Genomic DNA, 17709 nt, shown 5'->3' on the forward strand with positions numbered 1-17709 from the left:
CCTTTTAACCCATCAAGTGTGGGAATGAAAAGAACCACATTCTGTGGAATATTAATATCTCTTCCATGTAATATATTTCGAATTACGTTTGACCTCACTGTAATTGTCATTTTAGCAGTAGTAATTTCACTAATGTACCTATGTGCTGCATGTTACTTGAATGATTTTTTGTTATTCTAATAACGTAGGTTGACTTACAATGTGTGTAGCAGTAAAACACAATTTGTTGATGTTACTTTTTTCATTTTCTTATTTACCAGCCAGGATCATGTTATATCTTCAGTTCCTATTCCTTCTTTGTTGTTTCTTATTTTCCCAGTACTCGAAGCACTCCCCATGTTGTCTTTTCCTTTCTTCTGTCCATGTTTTCCACCTTGAAAGCCTTCTAAATTTAGCATCTTATTCTTAAAAAGGTTTCTTCCTACCATTCTCAATTCTTTGATGTTTTTTGTTTCTGGTTTTTATTTCTGCTGCATACCATTACTATTTTCTTTTTCCAGAAATACAGAAATATTCGTTTCATTTATTTCTTTATCTATATTCATCCAAGGATCATCTCACAGTTACATGGGATTTGTCAAGGAAATACAGTGTCAAACAATAAGCCAAAATATAACACACTGCATACATAATATGCCTTAAGAAAAGGGACATGTGACCTATCGGGGTAGAACAGGTGGTCGACTGTAGCCTTTGAAGCAGTCCCATCATTTGCCTAAGCGATCTAGGAAATCCATGGAAAACACAAATCAGGATGGCTGGACACAGCAGCTCCTTCCTGTCAAATGTGTCAGTCTCTTACCAGCTATACTGCATCATTTGGTAATTTTCTATTGTATAATAGTCCTTTATTTGCACAGAAATTGTTTCAGCTAGTTTGCAACATAAAGTGTAGTTTCCTTCTTCACTACCCACCCACTGAGGACACCTGCTGGTAATGAAAACTCCAACTTTGGTTGTGTAAATTTGATTTTTTTTTTTTTTTTTTTTTTTTTTTTTTGCCCCCATAACGATTTCAATCACAGATTGATCATCTTCAGTGCAAGACTAAGTCCTGTGGACTTGTATAATCGTGCACAGAATACAACTTCAAACGTGAGTGTTTATCATGAACAATGTGCCAAGTAGCAGGTAAGGTTCTTACCTGCAGTTTCCCTTCTTTAGATTCTCCATCAATACTCTGCAAATCAAATTTAAGTGCCTGGCAGACAGTCCATCAGACCACCTTCGCAATAATTCTCTTATTCCAATCTCGTACAGCGCATGGAAAAAACGAACACCTATATCTTTCGGTGTGAGCTCTGATCTCCCATATTTTCCCTCCGTAAGTTGGCATCAACAAAATAGTTTTGTGTTGTTGTAGTACACAACCTTTCTAATGGAATCCAAACCCACTGATGACTCCTGGACCATTCCTGGTCACTTACAATGTGACGCACAATGCCACTCTCACTGTTACTCACACTAGGACACCCACTGCTGACTCGTGGACTGAGAAGATGCCCTTTATTCAGCTGTGTGCAACTGCCCACCAGAAAAATTAAGGCAGTGGAAATTACTATCATGCATTATACATCTTGGCACAAAATCATGTATTGAAATGTGACAAGGTGCTGTAGTTATCCCCTTTCATTACTGCCTGTTACTTAGAGTTCTCTAAGTAGTCTTTAATTGTGTAATAAGCCTTGTTAAACAAATGTTTTATAGTACTATTTTTCATTCCTTTGACAATTTATTATACAATTTTATCTCTTGATGTAAAAAACTATTTTGAGTTTTTGTTTGGTTTTCCTGGATAAATGTAACTCCGAACTGGCTCTTGTTCCATGATAATGTGTTCTTCCATGATAATGTATAGGACTATTAGCATGGTTTTTAGTAATATTTTCCTTAATATCAACCACAGATTTGTAGTTGTGCTCATTTAGTACATTACAGTAAAGATGCCATGTTCATTCCTAAAAACTTTGTTTGTTCCACAATTTGTAGATTATCATCTCTGTTTAAAGTGACAGAGTTTCTTCCTCTCTTTGTGCCAAAAACCATGCTGTTCGTTTCCTTTATGTTTAATGTTAATTTATTACATACTGCCCAGTAGTAAATATCGTTGAAAGTTTCATTTGCTTTCTCTAATAGGAGTTGTGATGTTTTATCAGTGACTATGATGTTGGTGTAATTGGCAAAGAGAACTTTTGCTGGAAAGTCATCAATATATCATATTAACAGAATCTTCTGTCGGTTCTTGGTAGAACAACATTATAATAAATGCAAAGCACCAGTTTGCTTTTGTTCTACAATATTACTTTTATTGTTAACCGGTTTTCGGCTTACAAGGTGATCTTCAGACATTTACTGAGCATTATCACCAAAGAAGTTACATGTTAGCAAACAACATTGGAAGAGAAGTAACACATATAGACATCTTTGCAATGAAAAAGTAAAAACTGAACAGTACATAAATTATTATTATTATTATTATACAAATTTGGCCGTTAAAGACCGTGAAAACAGTTATTTCTTGCGCTTCTGGGAAGTCTTCTTTCTCTCAGTCCACACTTCTTTCATTCTTGCGCTGAAGGCGGCTTTTCTCTCTTCAGACCATTTAGTTCCACAAGTACATAAATAATAATGGAATAGACAGGAAAACCTTTATCACAAAATAGGAATAGCATGCCTACATAACAGTTTCTATTAATAAGCAAAACTAATAAAATAAAATGAGTACTAGACAAGGCTGCATCAGGAGGTATGAAACATGGAGAGTGATACACAACCAATTAAAACAAGAGACAGTTATCAATGTGAATACATAAGGAACTTAAGCAATATCAATAAGATAAACAGAATAAATAAATGCAGGAAAATGGAGGTGTTTGAGGGAACCTACAGTTTGAGTGTGGTGGTACTGTATATGTGCAGATGGATATGTGTGTGTGTGCGTGAGTGAATACCTGTCCTTTTTTCCCCCTAAGGTAAGTCTTTCCGCTCCCGAGATTGGAATGACTCCTTACCCTCTCCCTTAAAACCCACACCCTTTCATCTTTCCCTCTCCTTCCCTCTTTCCTGATGAAGCAACCATGGGTTGCGAAAGCTTGAATTTTGTGTGTCTATCAACATACCAACGCTTTCGTTTGGTAAGTTACATCATCTTTGTTTACAGATATATTTTTCCCACGTGGAATGTTTCCCTCTATTATATTCATCTAATTATGTTCTAATATCTTCCATTTCTAATCATGTCTCTTCTTGTACAGTCCTGCATCCTCCTCAGGAACCTAATTTCCACAGTCTGTTTTTGTTTTCTTTTTGTGTGTAGTAATGCAGCTTTCACTCGCATAGGATAAGACAGAAACTGCCATTGCTATGCAAACCGTGTGCATTCACACAGAAGAAGGCCGGGTAGGGAATGCACACCCTTTGCCCGAACTCTTACGGGACTCGTCAGCTTAGTCTGGCATGAGTTATGAGTGAATGGGCAAATATCTATTAGGAGTACTACAAATGTAGGTTGTGGACAGTTGGGAATGTGGGTCTCGCGGAAGGTGTGCAAGAGATAAGTCCCTGCAGTAGCACTATCCTCTGTGCCCTCGGTGGCTCAGATGGATAGAGCGACTGCCACGTAAGCAGGAGATCCCTGGTTCGAGTCCCAGTCGGGGCACACATTTTCAGCTGTCCCCATTGATGTATATCAACAACACCTGTCGGCAGCTAAGGATTTCGATTTAATTATCATTTCATTCTAGAGAAGCTGCACAGTCATCAATGGTATCTGTTCTTTTGGGAACAGATATCATCTTCATAAATTTGAGAGACTACATGTAAAACTGAATTGACTGGATATTTTCCTCAGTGTGCATTTATTTTGAATTTGTTACTAGAAGATTTTAAATTGTATTCTTTGCATATCTTGTTCAGCTGGCACACTGATATTTGGAGACCATGTTCATTCTTTTGAATAATAATGATATCATCTGCAAACAGAAGTACATTAGGGTTCTTTCCAGTTGCAAGCTGAACTCCTTTGTTTACTTTACATTTCCATTGAGAAAGAAAGAGGTCAATGTAGCTACTAAAAAGAGTAGGTTCCAGTTCAACTCCTTGTCTTACACTGTGGTTAACAACTATTTTTTAAATTGATTCTTACCTGTTCTAATGGAACCCTGTCCTGCCTATAACTGAAATATTATTAAATAACTGATGAAACAGAAGTACGGCTACAATTCTGGCAGGCTACCCGACTTAGTATTGATTAAGACCAGTAACAAGACATGGGTCCAAGAACTGATTTGTTAACAATGCTTGATCTGAAAAGTCAGTAATTGAAAACAATAGTCATATTTTTGTTTGTCACTTCAGATGTTGTTGGTCACTGTCATGAAAATAAATGGAATACACCTTTGTTGAGAGTGTTCCTGGGTCTCGTAAGTGTTTGAGAACAATATATTAATCTTCTTCTCGGGCTCCATATTCGGCAAGTCATCAAATGCATTTCTGTCAAAAACTCAAATCGATGTAAACAGATATAGAATGTAACTTCTTTAAAGTAAAACGACAGATAAAGTACTTTGGTACATATTCATCACATTGGAATAACCACAAAACAGTTTTTCCACACTTTATGAAATAATTAACAATATAAACCCTAATGGTACATCAGAGACAAGTTACATTTCGATTTCTCTCCATAACAGTTCACATCCAACTCTCAGTTTACAGCTAACCAAAGAAAAACATAAACCATATTTGTTCGCAGATGTTACTGAAGTAGAATGTTTTGCATCATATACTTAGTCCATTTTGCTAAGTTTTGTCTAGTCTCTTATAATAAAAGAAGATAAATAGACTTGACATAAAAATATGGGTCTCCAAATATCAAACTAAATCACTAATATTAAAAAATATGCATTACCGGTGTTACTGTAAAGGTACATTCCCGGTTGGACAGGGATATGCGATGACCTCAATAATGGGGACCGGGAAATAGCGGATGAACTATTACATAACATCGAGTTTATTAGATGGCAAAAATGGGAGAATACTGTTGAAAATCTAGACTTTTCAAAGTCAAGCCGACAAGCCTGGTCCCTACTGTGTAAACTTGGAGGCGCAAATCCACCTGAACATAGAAAGGACGAAATATCTCCCAACAAGGTTGCATCCCGCATAGTTTCTGCATCTAGAGCTCCACGAGATAGAAAGCACACAACAAAAGTGAAGAAGGACATTAAAAAGGACCCGTGCAATGGACTCAGAATATTCATCAGATATTCGTATCGAGGAGGTTACCAATGCCCTGAAGAAGGTTAAATCAGGCAAAGCTCCGGGTTTCGATGGTATCCACCCTGAGTTCCTCATACATGTCGGAGCCTACACAAAACGATGGCTGGCTAAGTTCTTTACGGACATTCTCCAAGTGGGTAACATTCCTCCCTCACTTAAACGAGAAAAGATCATCGCAGTCTTGAAACCTGGTAAACCAGGCGATAGACCAGAGAGTTACCGCCCCATTGCCCTTCTCAGTATGGTCTATAAATTACTAGAAAGACTGCTCCTCAACAGAATAGGCCAAACTATACTCAAATAAATCCCTATCGAACAAGCAGGATTCCGTCCCTATACAGATTAAGTCCTATCACTGACAAGATATATAGAGGCGGGGTTCCAGAAGAAACATAAAGTAGCTGCAGCATTCATAGACCTAACAGCAGCCTATGATACAGTTTGGAAACAGGGGCTCATGTACAAATTAATCTGTGCCGTCCCCTGCAAGAAGATAACCAACCTCATTGATGATATGTTGTCAAGTAGAACCTTCCAAGTAATAATGGGGAATGAGAGAAGTAAACAGATGAAACACAAAATTGTTAAGGCTTTCGTGGCCACTTGTTGACAAACTACTTATTGGCTTCTGTCTTGGGTTCTTCGGCCGACGTTCATCTAATGATTTTTCTGACGTTTTGCCAGCACGAGTGGCTGGCATTGTCAAAGCTTCACCCTCCATTGCCGGTGGTGAAATGGAGCCGAGCTCGCGGCCGCAGACTATATGTACCTGGCGCCCCAACGTCCGAGGGCTTCTCCGTGGTCATTTCCGGTGCGGTTCTCCTCTTGCTACCTGCGACGGTCATTCGCTGCAGTACAGAAAGCCAGGATTCGTTTACCTTAAGGCTTTCCTCTTTCTTGTTGACACTGTTCGCGTGTTTTTGTATTTCTACAGCTCCTCTGAACAAGCGCGTGTGATAGTGCTTCTCTACAGCCAGAACTTCCGTGTTGGCGAATTTTATTACGTGGTCGGTCTCATTCGGCCGTGGCAGAGCACGCACTGAATGAGACCGACCACGTAATAAAATTCGCTGACACGGAAGTTCTGGCTGTAGAGAAGCACTATCACACGCGCTCGTTCAGAGAAGCTGTAGAAATCCAAACACACGTGAACAGTTTCAACAAGAAAGAGGAAAGCCTTAAGGTAAATGGATCCTGGCTTCCCGTACTGCAGCGAACGACCGTCGCAGGTAGCAAGAGGAGAACCGCACCGGAAATGACCGCGGAGAAGCCCTCGGACGTTGGCGCGCCATGTACATATAGTCTGCGGCCACGAGCTCGGCTCCAGTTCACCACCGGCAATGGAGGGTGAAGCTTTGACAATGCCAGCCACTCGTGCTGGCAAAACGTCAGAAAAATCAATAGATGAATGTCGGCCGAAGAACCCGAGACAGAAGCCAATAGGCAGTTTGTCAAACAGATGAAACTCAATAATGGACTCCCACAAGGCTCTGTCCTTGCGCCCCTTCTTTTCAGCCTTTACAGCGCTGACATGCCTGCAACCAGATCACGCAAATTTGGTTATGCTGACGACTGGGCTCTAGCAACAGCCCACAGAAATATAGAAACTGCTGAAGATATCCTTACGAGTGACCTAGGGATTCTCAGTGAGTACTTTAGAAAATGGAGGCTACAACCTATTGCTACAAAGACGGAAGTATCTGCCTTCCATTTGAACAACAAAATGGCCAACAGAGAACTACATGCCTATCTAGACGGGAAATTACTAAATCACAACAAACACCCAAAATACCTTGGGGTTACCCTAGATAGGACACTAACATTCAAAGAACACCTGACGAAAACTGCAGCAAAACTTAAAACACGCAACAACATATTGCAGAAGCTTTGTGGCACCACTTGATGCTCCACAGCATCTACCTTAAGAACATCCGCACTTGGCTTGGTGTTTCCAGTGGCAGAATACTGTGCCCCAGTGTGGCTCAACAGCAAACACACACACATGGTAGAAAGCCAACTTAATGCAACAATGCGTATTATATCAGGCACAATCAGGCCAACTCCTACAGTGTGGCTGCCCGTTCTCAGTAACATAGCCCCTCCTAACCTGTGCCGAGAACATGCTCTGGTTAGAGAATTTCAAAAAATCATGACCAACCCTCAATTACAAATCCATGAAGATACAACATCCAAGGAAACTGACTCCGGTCTAGGCATCCTCCACTAAAGACCGCACAGGCTCTGCACCAAACCAACTTTAAAATGAATGACTGGTGGAAAGAGGAATGGGAGAGCAGAACAGCAGTAAACTGCCACAGTATACCATGCATCTTTAGTAAACCAAAAGGATTTGATTGCCCTCGCAAAGTTTGGTCAACTCTTAATCGTATCAGAACCAACTGTGGGAGATGCGCCGACTCCTTACACAGATGCGGTAAACTTCCTTCGGCCGCTTGCGACTGTGGCGCTGAGAGACAGATGGTCAAACACACCGTGCAGGAATGCCCACTAAGGGCATATGAGGGTGACCCACAGGATTTCCTAATGGCGACCCAAGAGGCAATCGACTATATATTATTTAAGCTTGACGTCTGCTTGTGATTGTTCTTCTGTGAGTGTAAATTTACAATTGGTGGTGTCCTTATATACAAACTGTTACTTATTGCTCTGTTTATAAATATGTTTTTTCTTTTAATCATGTTGTTTCTGTAATTTTTACTGTGATGTTATGAGCCATACGCTAAATAAATAAAATAAATACTGGAAAGGTGCAAGGCACATGGTAATAAACGGGAATTGGTAATATGCACCCTTACTGCTGCACTGAGTTTGTGAGAGTTGAACTGTGAGAAACTTAGTTTAAGTAATAATAGTTATAGGTAAAAGAAAATTAGGTTCCATTCAGATTGGTGTGGTAATTTACGTTGGAGATACTCCGGGAATGCTAGATGGCTGCTCGTGATGTCAGAGTGGACAGGAGTTTGGAAGGCAGTGGGGTATGCCACAGACTGAAGTTCTGTCATAAAAATTCTTGCTGGATGCACATCAATGCAAGCCATGAAAAATGTGTACTGTGCCCAAGCAGAATCACTGCTAAGATATGGTTTGATTTGCTGGGGAAATTCACCACCCAGCAATAGCTGTTTTATTGCACAAAAAAGAATTATAAGAGCCATGGAAGGCTCAGCACCTCGATCTTCATGCAAACCCTCATTTAAAAAGCTTCATATTCTTCCATTAACGTGCCTATACAGGGTGATTCAAAAATGCATGTAAATATTTTAAGGGTGTATTTGTGAGGTAAATATAAGACAAAAATGTTCTATAAATGTTTTTCCATAAACGTTTAATTCCAGAGTTATCGTTAAATACGAAAGTCATGTCCGTATCAAAACGACGGCAGTGCAAGCAGCAGGATGCCATATTCTGGTACGTAATTCACATACGTATCTCCCAACAGTTGATTCGAAACTGCATGAATAGTGTTTGTTTTTGTTTGCACGTGATGTTTACTCCTACTGTACGGAAGATGGCGCTGATGTTGTTGGTAACGGAAAAGTACGTCCTGTCGTTCATTCATCGTCGGAAGGCTAAAGGTTTCATGCACATGATGTACTCAAACAGTGAGTATGCTGATATGCACCTTGTGTATGGTGCAGCAGATGGAAATGCACTTGCAGCAAGACGAAGGTACAGTGAGCTGTTTCCAGGAAGACGGTTACCAAGTCATCAGACGTTTGTATCTGTGGACAGACGTATGCGGGAGTATGGCATTCGTCCTGGGCCACATTCAGGTCGACCACTTGAGCATGCAGTGAACGTCGAGGAACATGTTTTGGACCTGGTAGACCAAGATCCATCTATCAGTACGAGACAAATTAGTGCAGCTGTACGACTTCCACAATCTACTGTATGGCGGCTGCTTCGGAGACAACAGTTGCATCCATTTCACCTGCAAAAAGTGCACGAATTGACACCTGAAGACTATCCTCGCCGTCAGCAATTCTGCCAGTGGTTACAAGAGCATCATTTGAATGATCCAATGTTCATTCGGCGGATATTATTCACAGATGAGGCCATGTTTACTCGTGCGGGTGTAATCAATTCGCATAATATGCACCAGTGGGCTGTCGAGAATCCTGGCGCGAGAATTGTGCGTGGATATCAACATCAATTCTCCATAAACATTTGGTGTGGTATTGTGGGGAATTACTTACTCGGACCTCATGTTCTGCCTCCAAGGCTGAATGGGCACGCGTACTGCGAATTTTTGGAGGGAGAATTGCCTGGATTGTTACAGGATGTCCTTCTTGCAACACGAGCCACCATGTGGTTTATGCACGATGGTGCTCCCGCCCATTACAGCCGCAACGTAAGGGCGTACCTCAATTCTGCGTATGGATAGGTCGCGGAGGACCAATTGCTTGGCCAGCCAGATCACCTGACCTGAACCCTTTAGACTTTTATTTATGGGGCCGACTAAAGACATTGGTGTATTCTTCTGCAGTACCGAACAGAGAAGTGCTACAACAAAGAATTGAAGGTGGTTGTGAAATTATTCGTGGAGAGTTGAACGGACTGTGTAATGTGCAGAGATCATTGATGCGACGAGCACGGGTCTGTCTGCAAGTTCAGGGACAGCATTTTGAACATGCATTGCATTAAGATTTGTGCAAATACAGTACAGTACAGTACAGTCTGTAAAATGCTTCAATTTTCCTTAGTTATTGTGCATTGCTGTAGTTCAATCAACAGGACCTAAATTAATACAGTGTTCGCGAGGAATTGTTTCAGTTTGTTACGTCACGTTTATTTATCAGTTTGCGTTGTTAGTCCAAATGCACTGTAATTAAACTGTGAACTCTGGGAATTAAATACCTTACGTTGTATTGAATGTATTATCCTGTTTTGTTCATAACTCTGTAATAAGCCAAGTATGGAAAAAATTGTATAGAACATTTTTGTCTTATATTTACCTCACAAATACACCCTTGAAATATTTACATGCATTTTTGAATCACCCTGTATATCCTAGAAACAATAATGTTTATAAGGAAAATCATAGATGAAAATAGCAAGATTGCTCCAAAAAACCAAAATATCCATTCATACAACACAAGGAATAATCAAGATTTACATATGCAGCTTTCAGATACAACACTAAAACAAAAAGGACCCCTGCAATCAGGGAAAAAAACTGTATAACAAACTACCTAAAAAAATTAAGGCAATAACTGGCATGCATAAATTCAAAACTGCAGTGAGTGACTATTTGCTACAGAATTGCTACTATAGTGTTGATGAATTTTTATCTACAATGTAGATATGTGAAAAACTTAAATAGTTTATACAATTAAGGCCAAAATAAGAAATGTGTACATGTAGATTTATCTGTGTATTATATGTGGTCTATTACATATATGTGTGTGTCTGTATAATCAAGGCCGAAAGTATGAAATGTGTGCATGTAAAATTTATTTGTGTATTTGTGAAATGTTCTTCCCATATGTTCGAGAAGGAGGGAAACCTCCCATTAGAAAAATATTATAACAGCAAGAAGGTGGATCGTGTTGTACGATTGATTACAGCTGTATCGCCATCTACTATTCCCCAGAATCACACAGATGTTGTCTCATAACACAGAGCTTATTACAATGCACATATTTTTATAAAGACTTTTCACTACCTCTGTGAGGTGATGCCGATATCCACAGCCAGGTGCAATCTTCCGTATGCTATCACAGCTCACACCGTTGAAAACCTCGATGCAATAAAGGCTGTACAGGCTCCTAGATTAAAGAAGCTGTTATTTCTGAGGAACAAAATGAATTTAGATCAGGTTGTTTGTGCACAGACAATGTGTTTGTAAGAGCATTATACGTGGCATATCGCAAAACTGAGGTCTGGTGGCCAATATTTAACTGATGGTAAGTGTGAATGAAGTTTCACAAATGCGGAACTGTCTACTGACTCTTCAAGAACCTACAGTAGTGTCGGTTTGAACCAATGGTCGTTTACCACTCAATGAGAGCAGATTGCGATAGCCGAGACAATCGTAGATCCCACCAGTCGTGAAGTGTGTGGTGTGATTAGATTTTTGCTGGTTATGCTTAATGTATGGACCTGAAATAATGAGTAACAAACAAGTCTGAAAATGTTGAGAATTTCAAAATGGCAGCACAAATGTTCACAATGAACAACTGAGTGGCAGGCCCAGTATTAACATCATTGATCAAGTGAAACAAAAACTTAGAAATGATCTGGTTAATAAATTCCAAAATGTTGCTCAAACCTCAATTTACAGGATTGTTACTGTACAGCTGGGATATCACAAACAGTGTGTGAGGTGCATTCCAAAAATGCAGCACAAAGATCAAAGAATGTGTAGTGCATGGCAGTTTTTGGAGTGCTATGGAAAAGACATTGTTACAGGCGACGAGATGTGGATATCCAACACTGACACAGAATCAAAACAACAGTCAATGCACTGTTGGCATTCAAATTCAGCCAATCCAGAAAAGTTTAAGCAATCTCTGTTCTCAAATCGAAAAACGATGGCTACCATTTTTTGGAACGAAAAGGGTGTCCTTTTGACTGATTTCCTTGGCTGTGGGCCAACAATTACAGCTGACGTATAATGTGAAATGTTGACCAAACTGAGATACATGACCCAGAATTGACGATGCGGGGAACTGTCGTCTGGCATAATCCTCTTTCGTCACAGTGCACTCCGACACACTGCTGCCAAAACTGAACAGAATATTCAGGATTTTCATTGGGAACTATTTGATCACCCTCTGTACAGTCACAACCTTGCACGAAATGACCTCCTCTTCTCGCATTTAAAAAAGAGGCTGGGTGGACAGCAATTTCAAAATTCTGACGAACTCTAGTGTTACTAACTCGTTCAATTCCCAGGCTCAGACTTCTTTGCAGAGGGGTTAAAGAAGGTGGTGCTGTGCTACAGAAAGTGTACAGATATGAACAATGGTTCTGTGGGAAAGTAAAGTAAATACACTACTGGCCATTAAAATTGCTACACCACGAAGACGACGTGCCAGAGACAAGAAATTGAACCGACAGGAAGAAGATTCTGTGATATGCAAATGATTAGCTTTTCAGTGCCTTCACACAAGGTTGACGCCGGTGGCAACACCTACAACATGCTAACATGAGGAAAGTTTCGAACCGATTTCTCATACACAAACAGCAATTGACCGGCGTTGCCTGGTGAAACGTTGTTGTGATGCCTCGTGTAAGGAGGAGAAATGCGTACCATCACGTTTCCGACTTTGATAAAGGTCGGATTGTAGCCTATCGTGATTGCAATTTATCGTATCGCGACATTGCTGCTCGCGTTGGTCGAGATCCAATGACTGTTAGCAGAATATGGAATCGGTGGGTTCAGGAGGGTAATACGGAATGCCGTGCTGGATCCCAATGGCCTCTTATCACTAGCAGTCGAGATAACAGGCATCTTATCTGCATGGCTGAAATGGATCGTGCAGCCACGTCTCAATCCCTGAGTCAGCAGATGGGGACGTTTGCAAGACAACAACCATCAGCACGAACAGTTCGACGACGTTTGCAGCAGCATGGACTATCAGCTCGGAGACCTAGGCTGCAGTTACCCTTGACGCTGCATCAGAGACAGGAGCGCTTGCAATGGTGTACTCAACGACGAACCTGGGTGCACGAATGGCAAAACTTCATTTTTTCGGATGAATCTAGGTTCTGTTTACAGCATCATGATGGCGGCAACCGTGTATCGCGACATCACGGTGAATACACATTGGAAGCGTGTATTCGTCATCACCATACTGGCGTGTCACCCTTCTTGATGGTATGGGGTGCCATTGGTTACACGTCTCGGTCACCTCTTGTTCGCATTGACGCCACTTTGAACAGTGGACATTACATTTCAGATGTGTTATGATCCGTGGCTCTACCCTTGATTCGATCCCTGCGAAACCCTACATTTCAGCAGGATAATGCACGACTGCATGTTGCAGGTCCTGTACGGGCCTTTCTGGATACAGAAAATGTTTGACTGCTGCCCTAGCCAGCACATTCTCCAGATCTCTCACCAATTGAAAACGTCTGGTCAATGGTGGCCGAGCAACTGGCTCGTCACGATACGCCAGTCACTACTCTTGATGAACTGTGGTATCATGTTGAAGCTGCATGGGCAGCTGTACCTGTACACGCCATCCAAGCTCTGTCTGACTCAATGCCCAGGCGTATCAAGGCCGTTATTACGGCCAGAGGTGGTCATTCTGAGCACTGATTTCTCAGGATCTCTGCACCCAAATTGCGTGAAAATGTAATCACATGTCAGTTCTAGTATAATATATTTGTCGAATGAATACCCTATTATCATCTGCATTTCTTCTTGGTGTAGCAATTTTAATGTCCAGTAGTGTATTTAGTAAAATATTACTGCGAATAAAAACCTTTTCTCGTGAACTTATTTTTTGATGAGCAAAAGGACCTCGGTTTTGGAATACACCTCATAGAAAAACACAGCAAATGAATAAAAATAAATAAATATTGGAATACTGGAGTGAGAGGTATCCGGAGAGCTGACTCGGATGGGGCACCCGTGCCGCAGGCTGTCGGAGGAGACGTACACGGCAGAGGAGGTGCGGGAGCTGCTGTGCGGGCTGCGCGAGGCGGTGCGCGCCGACGTGGAGGCGGAGCTGATGAGCCACGGCCGCGCCACCGTGCTGCTGCTGCGCCAGCTGCTGGCCCAGGCTGAGCGCTGGCACCTGCGCCTCTCCGCCGACATGTCGCAGCTGCAAGACAGGTGCGGTAAACTTACTGTGTTATCAAAATCTTAAACGTGGCTGCAAAACAACAAGAGGTTGAAAAATCAGTCAACCAGTTCCAAGTAAAGGTTTATTAGCCCTCGACCTAGGTTTTGATATTTGTAAAAATATCGTCTTCGGAAGTAGTGGGCCATGTTACATCATGTGATGTTACATTAGATTAGATGAAGCCAAGTGGCTCTTATCGTAAACAAAATTGACAAAACGAGAACTAACACAACCCGTGTCTTTAGATATCAGCCAGATTACAAATATCTTTATTTCAGAATGAATTCTCACTGATAAATGCCCATAGTTAGAGGCTCTTGTGAACATAATATAGTAGTAGGTGTCACAGGATAAAATATTTGCATGCATGGCATTTACGTTTATTAATTCTTTGCTACTATCTCTGCTCACAATAACTTTTGCAGACAGGATCCACATATACTGCTGGATGTACCTATAATATTATATTAATGTACGAGACATATTTCGGGAGATATGATGTCGTAAACATTAAGTACGAGACTAGACACTGCATGGTACTTGTGTGGGTACGCAGCTGTAAATAAATACCTGGTTTCTACACTATTTATTTGATAAACACATCCTGTTACAATCAAATTCGGTTAGTGACATCTTCAATGTTATTAATATGTCAATGCTATTAATTTATATTAATGCTTTTTAGGTCAGGACCACCTATTTGCAACTGGATAAAGAAAACGTTTGTTTTGCCAGATGCAGATCACCTCAGTTTATTAATGCATTATCAGTGGCCTGAAGTACACATACATTTTCATTTGTATGCAGTATCTTTAAATCTCATATTCTGTCATTTTACATGTAAGTTATGAACATTTCTGATGTAAGCACCTTTTTCTTAATGTGTGTTTTATTACATATGGTGTATGTTGATATTGTTATATATGTATTACTGCAGTGTTGCTGATGAAACTGTTGTTCTCCCTGTCATATGAAACTCAATTTTCAGCCCACAGGTCACAAACTGTATATGAGGTCTGTTCAAAAAATTGCAGAACTTTATCCACAAAGTTTTTTTACTCTTACCTTTTACTTACTTCGCATGGTCGCCTTTGAAATTCTCTTCTGCACAACTGATACACTGCTCGCAATACCGTTTCCACTTCCCGAAGCAGTCTTAGTATACCTTTTGCTGGATAGTGTGAAACCATGTCAGCAAATTTTCTTTTATCTCTTCTATCCCATTGCAAATGTTTGTCCTTTCAAAGGAGTTTTCAACTTTGGGGAAAAAAAAAGAAGAAAGAAAGAAAGAAAAAAAAAAGAAAAAAAAAAAAACACATCTGCAGGAGCCAGGTCTGGAGAGTGGAGAGTATGGAGGTTGAGGCAGCACAGTGATTTCGTTTTTTTTGCAGTAGTCACTCACCAACAGGGATGAATGTGCAGATGCATTATCATGATGCTAAGGCACGAATTGTCTCACATTTTCTCGCAAGTGTCGCAACGTGTCCCGATAGTACCATCAATTAACAGTTTGTCCCTGTGGCACAAATTCGTGATGAACTAATCGTTCAAAGTCAAAGAAAACTATCACCGTGGCTTTCACATTTGAATTGACCTGACGAGCTTGTTTTGATCCCGGAGAACCTTTCCCGACTCATTGTGAAGGTTGAACCTTGTTCTAAACATCTTAAACATAGACCCACATCTCATCAGCAGTTACGATTCTCTTAAGGAACATTTCATTCTCATTTGTGCGATACTAAGCCTCTTCACAGATTGCGATGTGAAGTACTTTCTGGTCTTGACGTAAGACGAACTTGGTGGCAAGACGATGCGTTGCATGATGCTGTGTCACGATTTTGTGACACGATCCAACTGCAACGTTACATTCTTCTGCAATATCTCAGACAGTTAGTCTTCGATTGGCTCACACAATTTCATTGACATTTCTGACACGAGTGTCTGCAGTAGACGTCAAAGGGCGTCCTGAATGAGGGTCATCTGTAACTTCTGTCCGGACATTTTTAAACCGTAGGGACCATTCGTAACACTGAGGACAGCTTAAGCTTCATCTCTGTAGGCTTCCTGAATCGTTTGGCGTGTCTCTGTAAATGTTTTCTAGTGTTTCACACAAGATTCAATGCAGACACGTTGCTCCTCTGTCTTTACCACATAGAAATTTGCAAACTGTGTGACGCAATGTTCTACTTATTACAGCACTGAACAATAACTAACAGACATATGACAATGAAACATCCAGCAATTACGCATTAAACACGGGCAAGTGCAGGGATGCCAACTACATTTTAGTCCAACACACCACTGGCATAAAATTTAAAATGCTGCTGAATTTTTTGAACAGCTCTCGTACACTGCCCACTGTGTTAAGTTGTTTAGTGTTATACCAGCAAATTCCCAGTTCTTTATATAATCAAACTCCCAATTATAAAAGAGCTTCAAGTGTCTGATTTTTTTTTACAAATTAGTTAATATGTTAAATATTTGTCTTTAAGTGTGTAAGCAAGAAAAAGTTTAGAAAAGGTTTGAAATTATACCTAAAGTTCATTGGAAGTTGCTAAGTGCTCTCATTATGAAACACTGAGTAATTTGCACACCATTGTAAGCAAAAGCTATATTTTCACTCATCTCAGTGTTTATGACATCATATCTCCTGAACTATGTTTTGTATAGTGATATAATTTTGGAGGTACATGCATTGATATACACTGATAAGCCAAAACATTATGACCATTGCTCACCATGACACTGGATACTGCCTGGTGGCATTGCGGGCATGTGATGCAGTAAGAATAGTACGTAAATGAAACACACGGACAGGGTCACCGTAGTGAAGATATGGGCTGCAAATAGGGAAATCCATTGATATAAGCGATTTTGGTAAAGGGTGATTATTATTACACAGAGCCCATGAATGAGTATCTTGAAAACGGTGAAGCTGGTCAAATGTCTGTGTGTTGCTGTTGTGAGCATCTGTGGAAAGAGGTAGAAGTACAGTGAAACTACTATTAAGCAATAAATGGTTGGATGTCCACGACTCTTCATAGAACGTGGGGTGCTGAGGCTTGTCTGCTCTGTAAAGTATGATAGATGGTGATTTGTGTCATCTCTGCTGTTTTGGAGCCCACCGTTCAGTGTACATTGTCGAACATGCAGCTCCGTAGCAGACCACCCGTACGTTTTCACGTGGGGCCATCGGTATTTGACTGTCAATCACTGGAAACACGTTGGCTCTTTGGATGAATCACATTTTTGCTACACTACATTGATGGACATCTCCACAAACGCCTTCCTTGAGCCGAATGACAGCTGGAAACGTGCAGTGTGCCACAGACTCAGGCTGGTGGCAGAAGTATTATGCTGTGGGAGACATTCTCCTGAACTTGCATGGATATTTTGTAAGTATCAAAGACAGACTGACAGCTGCGAACCACCTGCATCCCTTCATCTTCAGCAATACATCGACATCTTGGAGCCAGAACCACACTATAGTGGTTTAAGGAGCATTGTAAGGAACTCACTTTGACATCTTGGCGACCAACCAAATTCATCTGATATAAATCCTATGGAACCAAACTGGGTCGTTCTCAGGTACCATCACCGCGTAACAAATTAT

At 40.7% G+C, this 17709-nt stretch overlaps 1 protein-coding gene across 4 annotated transcripts in view; it reads left to right on the forward strand.

Moving 5' to 3' along the window:
• The window catches only part of LOC126215363 (leucine zipper transcription factor-like protein 1), a 61252-nt gene that overhangs the window by 606 nt on the left and 42937 nt on the right, over positions 1-17709 (forward strand). For all 4 annotated transcript variants that reach the window (XR_007542126.1, XR_007542128.1, XR_007542127.1 and 1 more), the window contains exon 3: positions 13892-14086. Coding sequence is in view for 1 of the 4 variants with exons in the window: in XM_049942054.1 (XP_049798011.1) it covers positions 13892-14086 (195 nt within the window). In the remaining 3 variants the exon portion in view is untranslated. The remainder of the gene's footprint in view (positions 1-13891; positions 14087-17709) is intronic.

The sequence above is a fragment of the Schistocerca nitens genome, chromosome 12 (assembly GCF_023898315.1).
Source record: "Schistocerca nitens isolate TAMUIC-IGC-003100 chromosome 12, iqSchNite1.1, whole genome shotgun sequence".
NCBI lineage: Eukaryota > Metazoa > Arthropoda > Insecta > Orthoptera > Acrididae > Schistocerca > Schistocerca nitens.